Raw genomic sequence first — 19,158 nt, 5'->3', positions numbered from 1 at the left:
TATATCCTGCTCTCCTTTTCCTATTAAGGTGCTATTTAAGCCTGAATTTTAAGCCCACCTCAGAGAATTACTCACTTTTCCCTGGGTATGTCTCATGTATGTATGTCAATAAACTTCTGTTTGTTTTTCTTTTGTGAATCTGTCTTTTATTACAGGGGTCTCAGATAAGAGCTCAGAAGGATAGAAGGAAAATTATTTTTCTTCCTTTGCATATGTTAATTTAGTACTGAAACATTTAGCTAGTACCCAGAAGCTTGAGCAAATCTTCTTCACCAATTGGTAAATGTGGGAAATAAAATTATCCTTTACAGAGATAAACCACCACAGAGTGTCTTTATTCATTCTTTTTGAAAGATACAAAAATATCCTTAGGTCAGCAAAGTTCAGAAGCATTAGCCTTAAAAGTGTTAAGGCATCTAAAGAAAGAAGTGGGGGGGGGGGAGAAAAATAATTTACCTCTCTCCTTCTGAGTTCTTGGCTGAGATGCCTTGTAATAAAAGATTATCAAGAAAAAAAAAGTTTATTAACATGAATACCTCACATACACATGGGAGATACCCAGTGAAACTGAATAATTCCTTGAGGTGGCCCAAGGCAAACCTCAAATACCATCTTTAGCCAAAGACAAAAGAAAGATGTTGGAGGGAGCTCAGTTATGGGAGGTTACCAGGAAAAGAACTATAATCAAGGTTAAGCTTTGTTAGGCAGATTTAAATCCAATTTGGAGTCAGTGCCTTCTCCATTAATAAAAGTTTCCTATGATTTAGAGTCAACCTTCTCATCCTGGTACAGGGAGGGAGACACAAATGGAGATTTCTTTTATAAATGTAAACGTCTCTTACAAAAGACTAATTTCTATTCTGTTTCCAAAGCTTCTCCTGTGTCTGCTGTTTCTTAAAATAATCAGCTCAAAAAAATCCTTATGCCAAAGAGGCATAGTCTGCTCCCCTTCAGAAGTATGCAGGGTGGGATTAGTTCTGCAAAGTAAGTAAATAGCTATTACAGAACAAAAGTGTAGAGAGCCCCTAAAAGTTCTGTCCTTAAAGGGAGCTTTTCCAGTGTATTGTTCCAAGTTCTTGGACACGGAGTTAAGACCAAGGTGTTGTAGCCAAAAGGTTTCAGGTATTTCCCATGGGGCAACACTGTTCCCACAGTGAAAAATGCACATCTCAGTTGGTAACTTTTCTGGTTCTAATTAGAGCAGACTTTTCAACTGATGATGATTTTGGTTGTTCATATAACCTGATGACTTTGAGAGAACAGCTGAATATTCCAATCCATAGAACAACTGTACCTCACAATTTAATAATAGAAATTAATAAATTGGTATTATGTTTTTTATCTCTGTTTCACATAAATCTCAGTCTGATTATCTCCAGGAACTAAGTAGAATGGTGTCTTCCAAAGGAGGGGCAGATTCTAGAACAGTGCTTCAAAGTTCATTCCAAACACTTGGAGATCTTAAAATGCGGGTTATGCTAATTCAGTAGATCTGGGGTGGGGCCCAAGATTTTGCATTTTTAACAAATTCCCAGGGAATGTCTAGGCTGTTCCACATTTTGAATAATAAGTTCTTATGCTATAATAATATTAACAAATATACCTACCCAAACATCTCCCTAGCTTCAATCAGCATTCCCTAGACCAGTGTAGATTTAAACATATATATCAACGCTCTCTGAAACAATTTAGTATGTGGAGAATGGGCTGTGGAGCTTTCCATGTGATTTTGAAGTGAAACTAGGGTTGTAAATCTTTGCTGCTGCATGAAGAGTTGCATTTTACTATTTTTTATATGAAAATTTGAGATTAATGAAGATAAATACTCTCAGATTAAATGACAGTGAAAGCTGTTGAATAAAATTCTCTCTATAGCATTCAAAAACCTAATCCAAAATGCTGCCTTAATTTGATTTATTTCAGCAAAATAACTTCTATTTTTAAATGAAAATCAACACTGGGAGGCATTAGAATAAATTAAATTTTAATTGCCCACCTTCCTCTGTACTATTTTATATTTACTCACTGAATGCAAGAGTAGATCATTAAAGAGTTCTCAGAAAATATATCCCGGACAAGGGTAGGAATCAGATGTAAGTTCTAGGTAGACAGAAGATGGTGATTTTAATTTTTAAAACAACTCCTGTCTAAGAGGAAGATGCCAGAAACTGTGGGTCATCATATTGACTTAGTCAATTGGAGGGTGTTTTTTATTTGATACAGATCAAAATAGTTAATGGTATAGGCTCTTCTGTTCAATTGTGCTGTCATTTTACTGGTTTCTCAGTAATCACATTTTTCCATTCACTGTTACATCCTTTCCATTTGCATAGCATTTTAGCATTACTTATACAATTTTAACAGATTTATCTTTTAAAAATTTTTATTCAGTGGACTTAAATATTTCCTGAGAATATTTTATCTTAAAAAAGTTATATTCTACCCATGATAGAAGAAACTGAATCCAATAGATAGATGGACATAGAGGAGCCAGGGGGTGGGGCCTGCAATAACCATTTTACTGAAAACTTATATCTTCATGCATCATGTGTTTTCAGATATTCGTTAAGTGACTTTTTTGAGTACTCGAGAGTTGATGAATACGTCAAAAAGAAATACTGACAGAACTGAGAAAAAGGTTTTTCCTAGCCTTAGACTTAAGATTCTTTGTGAACCACATCACTTATGGACACAATATTTTGAAATAAAAATACACTACTTATGAGTAACACAATTTATTGCATTGTATTATTTTACATTAAATCTTTTTAATTTGTTTAATGTTATCACATACATTTTATCACAATTCTTACAATCCCATCTTGTATCCTTCATATTATATATATTAAAAGCTTCGAACCTTAAAAGTGACTGCCACTAACAAGCCCTATCTCAATTGAGAGTATATAAAACTATAAGTAATAATTACCTCCCTAAGTTTTTTTTTTTTTTTTTTTTTTTTTAATAGAGAGCACAAGCAGGGTGGAGGGGGAGAGGGAGAAGCAGACTCCCTGCTTAGTAGGGAGCCTGATACAGGACTGGATCCCAGGACCTTGGGATCATGACCTGAGCCAAAGGCAGACGCTTTTGGTACTGACTGAGCCACCCAGGTACCCCCTAAGTCAGGTTTTAACAAGCTTCCATATTAATGCATATGTTTGTACTTTTTTTTTTTTTTTTTAACCTTCCTCAGATATCCATGTTTCTTGCCTTCTCAAATTCCCTTTTCCTAGGTTAAACGTGATTTCTTAGTCAAATCTTTCCTGTCTTACAAATGGAAATTGCTGGGGCGCCTGGGTAGCTCAGTCGTTAAGCGTCTGCCTTTAGCTCAGGTAGTGATCCCAGGGTCCTGGGATCGAGCCCCGCATTGGGCTCCCTGCTCGGCGGGAAGCTGCTTCTCCCTCTCCCACTCCCCCTGCTTGTGTTCCCTCTCTCGCTGTGTCTCTCTCTGTCAAATAAATAAAAATCTTTAAAAAAAAAAAAAAAAATGGAAATTGCTGTATCTTCCTTAATCTTGGGCCCCGATTTTCCTCTCTGCTTAATTTTCCTTAATTGTTCTATCACTGACATTTTATATACTTTACTGATTTTTTAAATTTGTTTCTTTCCTCACTAAACTAAAAATTCCCAAAAAATGTGTGTGTGTGTGTATGTGTGTGTGTATGTACGTACGTATGTGTATGATTGCCATATGTCCAGCACTTTGAAAAGTAGTAGGCACATAGTAGACATTTGATAAATGTTTGTGAAATTAATTAATTTTATTCCCCATTGATGTAGCCTGGTAATCATAGCAATATCAGTTCTACATACGATGTTTATAGGTTTTGAATTTTGCCACCTACTCTCAATTCATGTAATTAGGTTGGTTTTTTTTTTTAATGAAAGTCAGAAAATTTTCTGGTTTTCTTAGCTTTAACACTTAGACATAATTAATTGAGAGAATGAACATAAGAATTATTATATATTTGAAGTTAGGTTAGGTTCTGGGGATAACGATATGAAGTTCTTTTAAAAAAAAGTACTACCTATCTACTAGTGGGAAGTACCTAAGGGAGTAATGCAAAGGGATTTCATAACTCAAAGGAAGGCTGCTGAAAATTAATAACCTAGACATTCAAGTCAATAATTTAAGAACAAAATGGATTTAAAAAGTAGAAGAAATAAAATAAGGATAGTAAGGGTAGAAATTAGTGAAATAGAAAAGACAAATTGAGAACTAAGCCAAAATATGGTTCATTAAAAGAGTTAAGGATGGGGAGATGGAAGAGAGACAAGCAGGGGGAATAAGAGCAATTAAGAGGAAGTGCTCTAGCAAAGGCAGAAGGGCACTCATAAACCAAATGAGGAGTCAAATGGGGCACTACCCCCACTAGTGAAATGATTAAACATAGAATATATACTATGCTTCGACAACAATCTTTAAAAATATATGAAATGTAAAAATGTAAAAAAACTTTTAAAAATTCTTTTAAAAGTACTAAAACTGATTCCAGAAGAAATGGAAAAATCCTAATATTCTTGTATTGATTAAATAAATTTAAACATTAAATATTTCCAACAAAGAAAACAAAGCCTCATATAGCTTTGTAATCTAATTCCAGAAAAGCAAGATCATTCCTCCCTAACCAATTTTATGAGTTTAAGATAACTTAATTTGATACTGGAATGAAATAAGTACATTCCAAGAAAAAAAAATATAAGAACTATAAAGTCTTAAAGCTAACAGCGTTCCTTTATATGGTCAGAAAGCTAACTTCTAAATTATAATTCGGTTATAGATACTCATATTTGTTTAATTGAAATGGGATATTTTTTCCATGTAAAATCTAATTGTTTCATTTGTTTATATCCCATGTCTTTTGTATATTTAGATTGCCAGAGTCAGTTACCTGAGGCTCATCAGTTCCCTAATAAAGTGATAAATATGGGATTTTGAACTTCTAAATCTGAGGCCTTGAACTTTATTTTTTCCTGTTTGTAGACTAAAATCTAACTTTTTGTTAGTATGAAGGACTCCCTGAAGTCTGTGCCCAGATTTACTCTCAATGTTGTCACCTCTCATTCCTTTATGTGAGCCTTAATTATAGTCCATCACTTTATGTTCCTCAGCTATGCTCTCCCTGCTGACACGGGGCATTATATGAAAGCCTTCTCCTTCTCCTCTCCTTGCTGAATGACTTTTACCATCCAGTAAAAGTTCCACTTTCTCTGTGAGTCATTTCACAACCTTCTGAATCTAAATGTCCGTAGCAATGAACGTTTGTATAGCTCATTTGATCTTTTAGACTAATTTATGTGTGTAGTGAGTAGAGCCTTGAAATAGAAAAGCTGTAAGTCCTTCATAATTATTACATGTATCAGGACCATTAAAGAATAAAATGTTCTCCACTATATGCACTTTTTTATGTGTGTGTGGTAAGAAACACATAATATTTACCAGAGTAACCACTTTTAAGTGCATAGTTCAGTAGTGTCAAGTGTTTTCACATTATTGTGAAACAGATCCCTAGAACTTTTTCATCTTGCAAATCTGAAATTCTCTTACCTATTAAGCAATCCACTTTCCTTTTCCCCTCCCCCTGACAACCACCATTCCACTCTCTGTCTTCATGTATTTCACTACTCTAGATAAGTTACGTAAGTGGGATCACACAGAATTTGTCCCTCTGTGACTGGTTCACTTCACTGAGCACAGTGTCCTCAAGGTTCATCCATGCTGTAGCATATGATAAGACTTTGCTTTATGCACTTGTTAATTTGTCTGGAGTTTCCATTTCTGTGGAATGATCACTTTCTTAGACATTTCCATTTTTTCACTAATATCTTTATTGTTAGCGATGGGCTTTCATTTATTTGTTTGTACTTATGTCAGAGGAGCATTGTCCCTATTGATCTCTTGAGTATTACTGAGAACAAGAATAAAATAAAGCAAAGACATGATGCACTGCAGGTATCTGAAGTCAGGGAAGAATATGTGCTGATTTACATGTTACTCGTTTGTTAAACAGCTTTTCTTATACCTACTTGTCAGTGAACACCAGTAAAATTTATACTCCAGTAAAATGATCAGATATTCCTGTCATGTATCTCTGGGTTCATTTATGGATAGTAAAACATATTTTATGTTTAAATCCATGAACAACAATAACTTGCTTTGTCTCTAAATTAAAATAGTACCAGATCTCCTTCCTTTCATCTTAGTGTCTGTGTGGTGTCTAGCCTCGTGATACAGATAAACTAGGTGACTAGTAAGTATCTATATGGAGTCTGTTTCCCTACTGTGAAAATGATGTTGAAACTGACATAAAAATTATGGCAGTGAGAAATAAATATCATGCAGAAAACACTAAAGACATAATTATGCATATTGGTCATCTTTTAGTTTCCAAGCCCTGTCTGTCTTCCCCAAGGCTGTGGTACTTGATCCTTCTATAGCGAACACCCTGCTTCAAGAGGTTTATAGGACTGGCTCCCTTTTGTTATTTAGGTATCAGCCTAAATACCACTTAATCCAGGGGACTTTAGTTGACCACTTAATTCTAATAACACTGGCCCTTCCTAGAGTTAACTTTTGTCTACTTATTTTTTGTTTTCCTTATAAGACTTATTGCTATATGAAGCTATGTTTTTAATGTATGTGTTTATCTATTTCTCCTTTCTAGAAGATAAGCTTTATGAAAACAGAATTTTTTGTTGTTGTTCTACTTCTAATACCAGCGCCAATTAGATAATAAATAGTTTCATGATTAATAAATGACAGAATGTGTATAGTATTAATTATAATATTACATTTTAAAGAATAGTACAGAGATATTATAGTAAAGTGAAGAAATTATATGTACAAATACAAACATAATATACATGTATGTATAAATATGTACTTTATATACATATAAAAATACATATACACAACATTTCTATTTACCTTTCCAAAAATGCTTAATCTTTTGGAGTCAATGTATGGCTGTTTCAGTAAAAATCTGCAATGAGAAAAAAAATACAGTTATATTTTCTTGAGTCAAATGCACATGGGAATTCATTCTGGGCATCCACACACACGCACACATCTACACAAAACCCAGATCTCAAATTAGGAATACTTTAGTGGCTGGAGCTCTATTCATGTTGAAGGATCATAGATTCCAAAATCTTGCTACTCAAAGTGATGGTCCAGTTGTTGATACAAATGCAGAATTTTGGGCCCCATTCCAGACCTACTGATCTACATTTTGACACTATCCTAGCCAATTTCTGTATACTGTTTTAAAGAACCTACTAGATTTCTTGGTCACTCATGCCTGTGTGGGAATGGTATCTGTGAAAGTTTAAGAATTGTAGTTAACTGGGAAGACATTGTAGATTATTGTAAATAAATAATAGAGTGGTTAAATTAAGGTTTCTCCCATTTTTTTTAAGATAGGGAGTAGGGAGGGGCAGAAGGAGAGGGGGAGAGAGAATCTAAAGCAGGCTCCATGCCCAGCACAGAGGCCAGTGCTGGGCTCAGTCTCACAACCCTGAGATCATGACCTAAGCTAGAATCCAGAGTTGGACGCTTAACCAACTGAAACACCCAGGCGCCGTAAGGTCTCTTCCATTTTCATAGACCCAAAGTAAATTTTAATTCCAGAGGGGAAGTAAGATAATTGTTTTATTTGGTGCTAAGAGTGAAAAGTACTTGAAAAAATGCACTAGTCGATGTGACTAACTTAGAAAAACTGTCCATTCACTAAAGTATAAATCTCTGAATCAATACTAGTAGTATTAATGTATCGTATACTTAGCTTCTGTCATTATAAGAAAAACAGTAGGAAAATGTGCACCCACTTACTTCACAGCTGCTATTTGGTCCTTTACTTCCACTGAACCTAACCTTCGATGAATCTCCTGCAAAATTTTCAGGCCCTGGAATCCACTTCCTCTGCCATCAAATCGTGCCGTGATGACATTATCTGTGTCAACAAGTACTGAATCCCAGTCAATATGGAACTTATCTGTAACCAGCTGGCCTCCTGGTTCTTCATCCCTGGAAATACCAACACATTGGACCAAAACAAGAGCAGTTGGCACTGTGGTAGAAATTTTAGCTTTCACACAATTTAAAAATTTTGGAAAAGACCCATGTGGGCTATTAAAATTTCTGTTAATTCTTGATAATAAACCTGAAAGTATAATGCAATTTTCCTTTGTAAAATTTCAAATAAAAAGTTCTCTAATGAACTGAAAATATGAAACAAGATTTAAAACTGTTCTAAGAGATTTTAACTCATTTTTCAAATGAGAGAAATGAAGGAAAATACGTTCACATTCCATTGTCATTTCTAAAGAATAATGATCAAGTTGACATAAAGGTCCTACTTTATTGAATTTCTTCCAGTGTGTTTTAGAAATGTCCTGCAGATGGTATACAAAGGCCAAAGGATCTGATAGAGATCAGAACCATTTATGGAGACTTAATAATAGTTTAATAAGCATTATAAGGACAACAGACCCAAAATGAAGTCACTTTTACTAAATTTCACCAAAACTTAATACCTAACTTAAATGCAATTTCATCCTCTCCCAGGATTGGAATTTTAAACCAATCACATTGGAATTTCATATCTATACTAGTGAGGTAATCTACATGTTAAGACCCTTCCCGTAGCCCCCATCTTCCCCTTAAGGGAAGGTGACCTGGGATGAAACAGTCTTACTTTCTTTTGCTAAAACCCTTCTGTCCTACTCCATTCCTGCCTATAAAATGCTTCCACTTTGTACAGGTCTGTTTGCTAGATTCCGGGATGCTGCCCAAATCATAAATCATTGAATAAAGTCAGTTAGATCTAAATTACTCAATTGAATTTTGTTTCTTAACACAAGAAATGGACAATCCTAAAGAATTTCTGACTCAAAAAGAAATATTGCATTAACATTCCCTGTATTTTTTTTTTTTTTTTTGGTGGTGGACTTCTCACTAAAAAGAATTTAAGGCTACATTGAGGAAAAATTATTTTGCATCACTAAAGTTAACAACAAGAAAAGGAAAGACATATGTTTGAAAAATTTGAATGCTAGAAGTAAAGAAAGACATGCAGGTTATAAAGCATGAACACTGTCTCTGGAGGGATAAGGTGATAAAATTTTAAAAAGTCAGATTACAATGGTACAGTGGTATCTTATTTTCTAGAATATAGAGAAGGTAAAAAAGCAGCCTCGCATAAAATCACAGATTATCTAGATCCAAACCTAGATATAGTTCAAACATGCATTTGTCCATGTGATAGATTTAAAGAGCATCAAACGTGCAATTTTCTGAGAACATCTCCAATTTTATTTGAGCTGCATACCAGAAATTTTCACCCTATTCACTCTCCTGTCAAGACACCAAACTTTCTTGGTTGCATTATGCAAATGTGTTGCTTAGAAGCACCAGTACATTACAGTACACAAACTAATCCTCATCAACAAGCTTTAAGGTTATCACATTTGCTAAAGAAAATAACTTCTGGGCAGCAAATGGAACTGAACCGGTACAGGGGCTGTGTGAAACCAGTGAGTTTAGGTAAAGGAGGAGGTAGGGAATGGGACAAAATAATGGACAACTAAAATTTACTAGATGCTGTTATCAGCTAAATTTTGTCTCTTAAAATCCATATGTTGAATCTCTGACGCCTACTGCCTTAGAATGTGACTGTATTTGGAGATAGTGCCATTCCAGTGGTGAGTCCGTTAAAATCAGGACTTTAGGGTGGGCCCTTAACCATTTGATTGGTGTCCTTAAAAAAGAAAATTGGGACACAACAGAGACCTGAGGTACATGAATCATGCAGAAGAAAGACCTGTGAAGAGGCAGCAAGAGGGAAACCAGCTGTAAGCCAAGGAGAGAGGTTTCAGAATAGGTAAAACCTGCTGACACCTTAATCTTAGACTTCTATTCTCCACAACTGTGAGAAAATAACATTTCTATTATTTAGTCTGCCCAGCCCTGGTAAACTACTACAGATGTCTTTTGTGGTTTAAATACTTAAGATCTATTATTTTATTTACTATACACTACCAAAATTTATTTAACCTTTCTGGGGAGGAAGTTGTCTTTTGCATGGCTTGTTACATGTATTATTATTCTTATTCTATAAATAAACTGTGCCATGAAAGTGGGTTAATCATGATCTCCCTCCATCCCCCTCTAAATCACACAATTAATGATGATCCCATGACCCAAATCTAAATCTGTTTTGTCCTTCCATGGTGTCTGCAATCTTTAGCTCTTCTTGTAATTTTATTTTTAATTTTAATTTTTAGTTTTTGCAACATTACCTCTTTATCAGATTATTGGGAATTGTTACTACAAATATCCACATGCTTGTGCCTAGAATTCTGATTGCCTAGTTCAGAATTAAGTGTGGAGTTGCTATTTTTTCCAGATTCCCAGGTGATACTGATATAACTTGTCTATCATTTGAGAAATAGCATGAATCATTATGCCTAGCACATTATGCCGGAACACAGAAAATGCTGTTGAACTAGATCTTTTCAGGGAAAGTAGGCTCATGTGAGGTTTTAAATGGAAGGACCTTAAAAAGCCTTTAGTTTATATAAAGATACTATATTTTGAAGCTTGGGGATTTACTGCAAATACTAGAAAGCAAACCATGATTCACAGAGAATAAGGTACAATGATTAACTTCAGTTTTTAAGCTGAGTAAAAATATGACCATATGAGTCCCAGTTTACACTGAATATAATAGATAGGCAAGAAACTAAAACTCCCAAGATTCAGTTTCCTTATCTTTAATGATGGCAAGATACTGTCCTTTTCCTCCAAGAGTTTTATATGCATTAAATGACATAATGTATTTGAAAATACTCTCTGAAATATAGTAAGCAATTTAAGACAATTATTAAATTCATGAAACAATAGAAACTTATTATTCTTTTGTTTGCAGCCAGTGTTGCTTATTTTGAGCATATTTCCTTACAGTTAGAATTGGAGAACTGTATAAAAGCTTTGGGCCAATTGTGCAGAAATTAAACTGGGCAGTGTCTATGGAGAAAGGTATTGTGCCATGTCATATGAGATATTATGTCAGATGGACCAATGATACCTAAAGACCTACAAGAAAATACAAAAGTGTAATCCACAGATCCTTGATGATCAGAGTGCTGTCCTTTATTAAAGCAGAATTTTCCAACTTTACACACTGGCAGCTGCTCTAAGGTAACATTGTAAAATGTTTTGTTGACATGGAAGATAATTTTCCAATTTACTTATGAACTATTGCATTGTTCACAGCTACTTAATGAGTTTAAAACTAAATTAAGTGTAGACAAAATGTTAATAAGTCACAGACATCTTATGGCAGGCAAATAAATTATTTTTTAAATACAGTTTAAAATAACGCACATTTTTCAAACTTAATGATTAATAAATGGTTGTAGATTTTTATAAACAAAAACCTTCAATCCCTTACTCAGGCTTGAAATACCCAGAGAAAAAAATAACAATTCCACTCCTTTGGTATTTTCTCTAAATGGCCATTTTTAACTTTCAACCTTCTCTTCACAAGTTTTCAGTGTTAGAACACACAATGATATCAATACATTACCAGTCAATGACTTTAACACATTTCTCCATCTAGGTGGGTTTGTTGTTCTTTCTTTTTTGGTGCATGGTACAGGCATATCTATTTCAAGATGAGTTATGAAAGAACATGAATTGGTTATGCAGAATTGGTGAGCTTCAATTTATTTGGTTCTTCTTTGTCTTTCCCTGAGTGTCATCTTCATCTTTTTTTTAAGCTCTAAGTGTTTATTATTTTTTTAAAATTTTAATACCTATAAGTATAGTTAACATACAGTGTTATATTAGTCTCAGGTGTACAATCATCTTCATCTTTTTTACTATGCTATTTTGTTTTACTCTCTGTTTTAGAAATCTCTGGGGGCCCATAGAAGGGAGGGTGTTTCAAGGTTGAGAGTAGGGACATACAGTTTTGTTGAGGGTTGCGGTAAAAGAACAATCCCACCTGTTCTAAGCAGTGGAAAGATTGCAGCAAGATGAAATGTGTATTTCCTAACACAGGCAGCAAAATCAAATTAAGACTAAACTTTTCTTAGAAGTTAAAGTCTTGGAACATTTATTTCAATACCTTCAGCACTAAGCATGTCTGTATGGATGAAGAGTTCAGGGTATGAGCATATAATAAAATATAGAAAGAAAGATGAGTAAACACAATATCCAGTGGACTTTTAAAATGACAAAAGAATCTTTATGACTTAACACCATGTATATCAAAACTGAATTCAAGTGAAGACCAACCAAACTGTTCAGACTACGTGTTTGGTCAGGTTCACAAATTGCTATTTAAATTCATGTAAAGAGAGCTGAAGATCTACATTTTGGTCCTGACTTTGTTAGGATATGCTGAGTTACCCTGAGTAATTATATGCTGCTTTTATTTTTATTTATTGTTTTTTTGTTGTTATGAAGTAGTATGTTGTAAATAGTTAAGATCACATCCAGTACATTTTAAGAAGTCTTTTCCTAACCAGTAAAACTTGGTTACAATAGATGGAAGGAAAGTATTTTTGAATGAGTATACTTTCCTTGACTAGTCTATTGCATGGCAGAATTTCTTTTCCTGCATGGTAGAATTTGAAAACTGCTACACTAATAGCTGCTTATCTGTCCACTGGGGCGTGGAAGGAGGGGCCACAATAGAAGGTGAGTTTGACATAGGACATTTGCCTTAAACAATATTTGTCTTGCCTTAATCTGAAATTTACTTAATAGAAATTTATAGTTAGTGATGGTTTAGTTGTAACATATGAAGTTTGACCTCTTTCAAGCAATACATGCATAGTGATACATACATTGGCTAAGGCTTCTTGGCTAATTCCTTCTATTTCTCATTTTAAGATCCTTAGATTTCTTCTCATGGGTGGATTGTTCTACATGCAGAATAACAAAATGCCTTTTCTCATATATTTACTTATTGCAACATGTGAGAAATAACATTATTTTTTTCCTATCAGAGAACTGTTTCTTGTCCATATCCCTGTCTTCTTCCATTAAGAATACCACTAATATCTGCAACTTTCTGATCCGTGGTTTGTTTACAATATAAGTTTTGGCTGAACAGCTTTGTTTTTTCTGAGTTATAGGGAAGTGTTTGATATGGTCAGTGTTATTTAGGCTTCTACCTACATCCTTTCTTACATGGCAAAGCCTGTGTTTCTGGTGGTGGTTATGATAAGGCCTACCTGATAATACACACAAAATTAGGCTTATCAACCAAATTCTCAAATTCTATTACTCTTCAACACTTGTGTTCATATACTTGCATTCATAGATCCTGTTCAGTGTTAAACGTTTTAGAAAAATTGCATTAATCCACTGGGGTTAGGGATTATAGAAATGTGGGGTGCCATCCTGAAAAGGGTACAGGTGGTATGATGATAGGACCAGACTGAGTTGAGCCCAGGTGCAGTGGCTTTAGACAATTTAGATAATTTCTGAGTCTTAGTATAACGACAGTCAAGTTTTTTTTCTTTTGTTTAGTCCAAGGGAAAATTCAGGTGCGTTAAAAATGTTCTACTTTTCACAGTGGGTGGGTCTGTCAGTTAATTCAGAATAAAAGGATGTGTACATGTAGGCATTTGTTTTGTGTGTGTGTATACCTGATTTCTTTCCATACATAGTCATGTGTATTTGTACATTGCATATAATATGTGTGTCCCTGTATGTGTAAGTTCTTTCTTCTCCTGCTTCCACAGATAGATAATTCTTCTGGCACTAAAACAAAACCAAGAGAATCTTACCCTGGTATACTTTTCTGGATTATAAAACTTGTGACATTGAAATTAGGGTTTTTTTTTAAGTCATTTTTTTTCCCAGTAGGTTTTCTTTATATTCAAAAAGCTACTGAAACAAGTAATTTAATGCTTTTTCTTGATCAGAATTTAGATCTCTGAATTTGGGAGGCTATTTCGCTCTAGTAAAATGGGATCTTTTTTATCCTTCTACTTCTCTACTCAATGTCTTCCCCTTTCCTCCTATTTTTTTTAATAGAATAGGCTTCCTCATATCAGGGTCAGTTTCTGTCTACTAAACATATTTTTCCTTGTTTTGAAAGGAATTCAGTTAGATTTTGTTCATTGATTTCTCTTGAATAAAAGCCAGAGATTGAATCCTTAGTATGACATGAAAACTGCATAACAATTATCATTAGAGCAATGAAGAAAAAGCAGAATCCAGTTCATTAAATCAAGTTATTTCTATTGTTGTAGGAAGCCAAAAAATGAAAAGCTTATCAGAACGCAGGTTGAGACACTGAACAGCATGGATATGAATGAGCCAGCTATAAAACTCAAAAATGGACTGTTAGTATTATCCACACAAAATTAACCTCAGGATAAACATCTTAGCACATGAAAATATTGGAAGAGAACCAACAGAAAAGGGCCTCAGGGATATCTCACAGAAATGGCGTAATAAAATGGGAGCAAGTTCCAATCTCCTAATCATCTCTGCTGTCAGTCTTACTACATTAATTCTTATCCATTGGCCAGTTTCCATTTGGGATACTTTCTAACAGAGTGGCTGAGGAGGTAGAAAGAAAAGGGAGTTTGGTGATATTTACTTTCAGTTGCTGGGAATGACTATATCATCACTGAGGTAGGCCAGCATTTGATCCACTTCTTTGGATCTCTTTAGAGAGGGTCACAGTCAAAAGAAAGTTTAGCACATTGCATAAACAGATCAAGAACAGATAAACTGGCCTTATTCTTGATGAGTATGTAACTGTTAGGTAAATCTCCTATACAGCAGTTCTGCTTTAGATATTATAATACAAAATATTCTACATGTTGGCTTAACAAACATAGGAATTTTCCAGATGAAAATAGAACAAAGCATGTATATTTTAAAAAAAGGAGCAGTTGACTATCTCCTTAACAGTGTCCTATTTCTTCATTTTCTAATGGAGAATACAGTTCAGCATGGGACTGTTGTGAATGTTAACATTAAGGCAAGCAATACGTGGGCTATATATCAGGGATTACAGTGGATTTCTAGTAGAGAAATGGATGATAATTACATGCAAACTTTGAATCTGCATGTTATCCTCAGTAGGGCATCATTCAGCTTCAATAATATTTGGTGGTTATATACTTTTTTTTTTTTCTTCTAACTATAGGATCTGGATTCTAGAAGTCAGTTTATCAACTGAAAAATGTGCCTGTGTAAACACAGGTGATACTAAGCTTACTTTATGTGTCAATTAAATAGAAATAATAATAACTATAGTGCTAATTATGGACAATTATTAGAAGAACCATTTTACAGTTTAGTAAACTGAGACACAGGTAAAGCAGCTGTAAACCATAGATGAATAACCCAGATCTTTGAAAGAACACAATTACTAAAGTAGACCTTAGTGAAATATTGATTTTCTGTCTTTGACATGTAAATAATTACATTCTTAAAAAGAATTTATGATTCTTAGCTGGAATAAAGAATATAAGATTTTGAAAGTCTTTTTTTTTTTTTTTTTACCAAGTTCTAACTCTGGGCCTTTTCCTGAATTTATACAATATCTTTTAAATGCTTTTATCCCTAAAATTGTTTAAGGAAAAGTAGTAAAAGTCCAAAAATGTACCTTTTGGCTAAGTTTTCACCTCTTGGTAGATGTCTACCAGGTGACACACTACCAAGCACTTCTGATTACAATATCTGTCCTATTGTACTCATTGGACTATGAGAAAAAAAGTAAAATAATGTATAAGTATTATCTTGTAAACAGCATGATATATAGATGATTTTTCCATGAATATCCATATATATTAAGATTTATGTGTACATATATTTTTTAAAGATTTTATTTATTTATTTGACAGAGAGAGACACAGTGAGAGAGGGAACACAAGCAGGGGGAGTGGGAGAGGGAGAAGCAGGCTTCCCGCCAAGCAGGAAGCCCGATATGGGGCTCGATCCCAGGACCCTGGGATCATGACCTGAGCCGAAGGCAGATGCTTAACGACTGAGCCACGCAGGCACCCCAATGTGTACATATTTATGTAACACTTTTTATACTTTTAATTCTTAAAGATGTAGTAGTTTCTGTTCAACATGTATTCATTTGGTATGATATGTTTCATGTGATGGATTAAAAGGGAGATGATGGCAACATAGATGTCACTGGGGTTTTTGCACAGCTTTTCCAAAGATGTTAATATTTGGAGGTAGTCAGGGACACACTTTATTACAATATAAGAGAAAGCTCTAGCAATATATTAAGACCTCAAGAAAAAAAATTGAAAATCAGTAGAGGCACCTTGATTTAGGGCAAGTTATAGATGGCACAGTAGCTCTCAAAATCACTGGGTCCTTCTGTGGTAGGCTCTTTGGTGAGAACTGACAGTTCCAATTATAGAGGTTGCAAAGACATGGACTAGAATAAGCAGTGAGTGAAGAAGGGCACACGTAGATTGGGTTTATAATTTTGATAAAAATATGATAAAAATGGCTAGAAGAGAATGCCCTCAAAGAGGAAGTGCAAATACCCACTTCCATGCTGAAAAAAGCAGTAATTCTAGGTAAAAATTTTATTTATGATTTAACCCTACAAGTATCTTAATAGGCATATTACTCTTTAAATATGGTTTTGTTTATAAAGTTTAATAGTTTTGAGTTTCTTCCCCTGTCTCATTTCTCCTAGATACCCTGTAAATTTTAGTGTGTGATTTTGTATAATACTTGTTTCTCAGGGAGACATGTGTGATGTTATAAGAGGAAGACCTTTGCTTCTGGCAGAGCTTCTCATTGTCACTGCCAACCCTTAAGTCTGCTTTGTCTATATCTGCATAGCCTTACATGAGGCATAGTACAGTATTTTTATATTTAAAGCAAACAGTTAGAAGAGATAAGAGAATCCTCACGTAATATGCCATTGATGTACTCTAACTTGGGGTTTTGTTGAATTACCAAGGGAAAAAGCACAGTATCTCAGCATCTCTAGTTTAAATTTACAGAGACATGTTTAATTACTAATATATTTAATATTCTATCATAGATTTTAGAAAAAATAAATCATTAAACCAGAAAAAAAGAATGATTTAAATATAGGTATATCCTTACATTTATGACCCAATATATGACCATTGAAACTTTAAAAACAGAGTAAATTCGCAAGTATTTCTTATGAAAAGCATTTAGTAGCATACCTTTAAATATGAACCATACTTGTAGGTTTTAAACAATATCATTCGTATGAAATTATAATTCATGCCATTCATATGAAATCATTAATATCTGTATTAAGAGAGGAAGAGAGCTAAAATGGTATATATATGAAAGTAATAGAAGTGATTTTATATATGTCTCTCCCTCTGTATATAGATCTGTCAATTTAAAAGAATCATCAAAGAGAATATGATAACTTCTGCATTATTTACACATTTTCTGTAAATTTAGAATTTTTTTTCCCTGTGGCACCTTCTCAAGACATCAACCTTTGAATGTGTACACTTTTAAATAGTACTAAGAAGTTAATATTGACATTTACAATGCATTATTATCTCTAGATTGTGAAAGAACAAGGCCCAATTTATTCAAGAAAACTGTGAAACACAACAATCACTGAGATTCTCCCCTTCCATTACCTAGATTAAATGCCACTGTCTTTTCTTAATCATTTCATCTGCATTACAGTGTGGGTGAATTTTTCATCTACTTAAATGTGGAAGATTAAAAAAACGAGAAAAATCAGAAATTTAAAATTTAAGCTTTGACCCGTATTACATGGAAAGCAATAATAATCATTCTTTGAGGCAAGTACTAGCTATCTCTATTGTCCATATACATTCAATATATGTTTTGTAAGAAATGGAGAGTGAAATAGATATATATTTGGCATGAACAAGTGGAAGGTGAAATAATGTTAGAGAAGTTTTAGAATATATGTCTTTGCTTTTGGGAAACAAAACAAACTTCTTACAGTCTCCTCCACTCAAAAGTATATGAATCCACAGAATAAATGATGGACATAAAGACTTTTCAAAAAGTGAACATTTTAATTAGAATTTGGAATTTTATGAAATAGTCTGGGTGAGAATTTGATCTCTCGTGTGGAATATCTAGGAACTTAATCATGATTCCTATAATTATTTTACACCAATGCATTAACATGGTACTGGTGGAAAAGGTTACATTCTAGAGATTATTATAAATTTAAGTGGGAGGAAAAATAATATCTAAGAATTTGGTTGTTGTGAAGTCTCTATTGATTCTGGTCAGCATTTTTGATAATTTTCCAATAATAATTATGCAATGGGCTATGCAACAAGATGGAATTGAGTAATAAAAAGAGCAGCTTTTTGATCCATAAAAAAATAAATTAAATCTTGAGTTCCAACCCTAATTTTGTCCTGCTGATAATCTTTGAGATAATACACATGACATATTTTAGTCACAGTTTCTTTGTGTTAAATGAAGACAATGATATTTATCTTGCATCGTTTCTATAAGGTTTAAAGGTGGTATTTCCACATTCTTTTTTATTAAAGATTTTATTTATTTATTTGACACAGAGCGAGAGAGACAGAGAGCAAGCACAAGCAGGGAATGGCAGGGGGGGGAGAAGCAGGCTCCCTGCTGAGCAAGGAGCCTGATGCGGGACTTGATCCCAGGAGCCTGGGATCATGACCTGAGCCGAAGGCAGCCACTTAACTGACTGAGCCACCCAGGTGCCCCGGTATTTCCACATTCTTAAAATGATGTCCCTTATCCAATAAATAATCTTACTATTTTAAGATGCTCAACAATCAAATGTTAAAGAGAAGCATTGAAAAAATAACATGAAAATCAATCATTATTGGGCATTATCCAGAAAGATTATTAGAGAAATGAGGAATGGGCCTCACATTTTTCTGAGTGGGATACCACATGCAGAGAAACTGATTCATTCAAAGGCTGAATTTAAACACATTATAAACTTTCAAATCATTTATATCTCTCTCAGTCCCTATCTTGATTAAGTTCATTCCCAGTGACTAACTCAGGGTTGATTGATTTGTTTGACATACATTCATTCATTCATTCTGTCAATATTTTCTGAATACAAATAATATTCCTGTCAGTGTTAAGCAAAACAATACAAAAGGAGTTCTTATAATCAA

The 19,158-nt window shown here is 34.1% G+C and overlaps 1 protein-coding gene across 9 annotated transcripts in view; it reads right to left on the bottom strand.

Moving 5' to 3' along the window:
* DPP10 (dipeptidyl peptidase like 10) overlaps positions 1 to 19,158 on the bottom strand; it is a 1,381,541-nt gene that overhangs the window by 11,002 nt on the left and 1,351,381 nt on the right. For all 9 annotated transcript variants that reach the window (XM_032399013.1, XM_032398270.1, XM_032397511.1 and 6 more), the window contains 2 exons: positions 7,832 to 8,026; positions 6,929 to 6,983 (listed from right to left, as the gene is read on the bottom strand). In XM_032399013.1, coding sequence (XP_032254904.1) covers positions 6,929 to 6,983; positions 7,832 to 8,026 — 250 coding nt within the window. The remainder of the gene's footprint in view (positions 1 to 6,928; positions 6,984 to 7,831; positions 8,027 to 19,158) is intronic.

Source organism: Phoca vitulina, unplaced genomic scaffold, assembly GCF_004348235.1.
Source record: "Phoca vitulina isolate PV1807 unplaced genomic scaffold, GSC_HSeal_1.0 scaffold1, whole genome shotgun sequence".
Taxonomy (NCBI): Eukaryota; Metazoa; Chordata; class Mammalia; order Carnivora; family Phocidae; genus Phoca; species Phoca vitulina.
The sequence above is the reverse complement of the archived record's forward strand: the minus strand, read 5'-3'. Positions and strand labels throughout refer to the sequence as shown.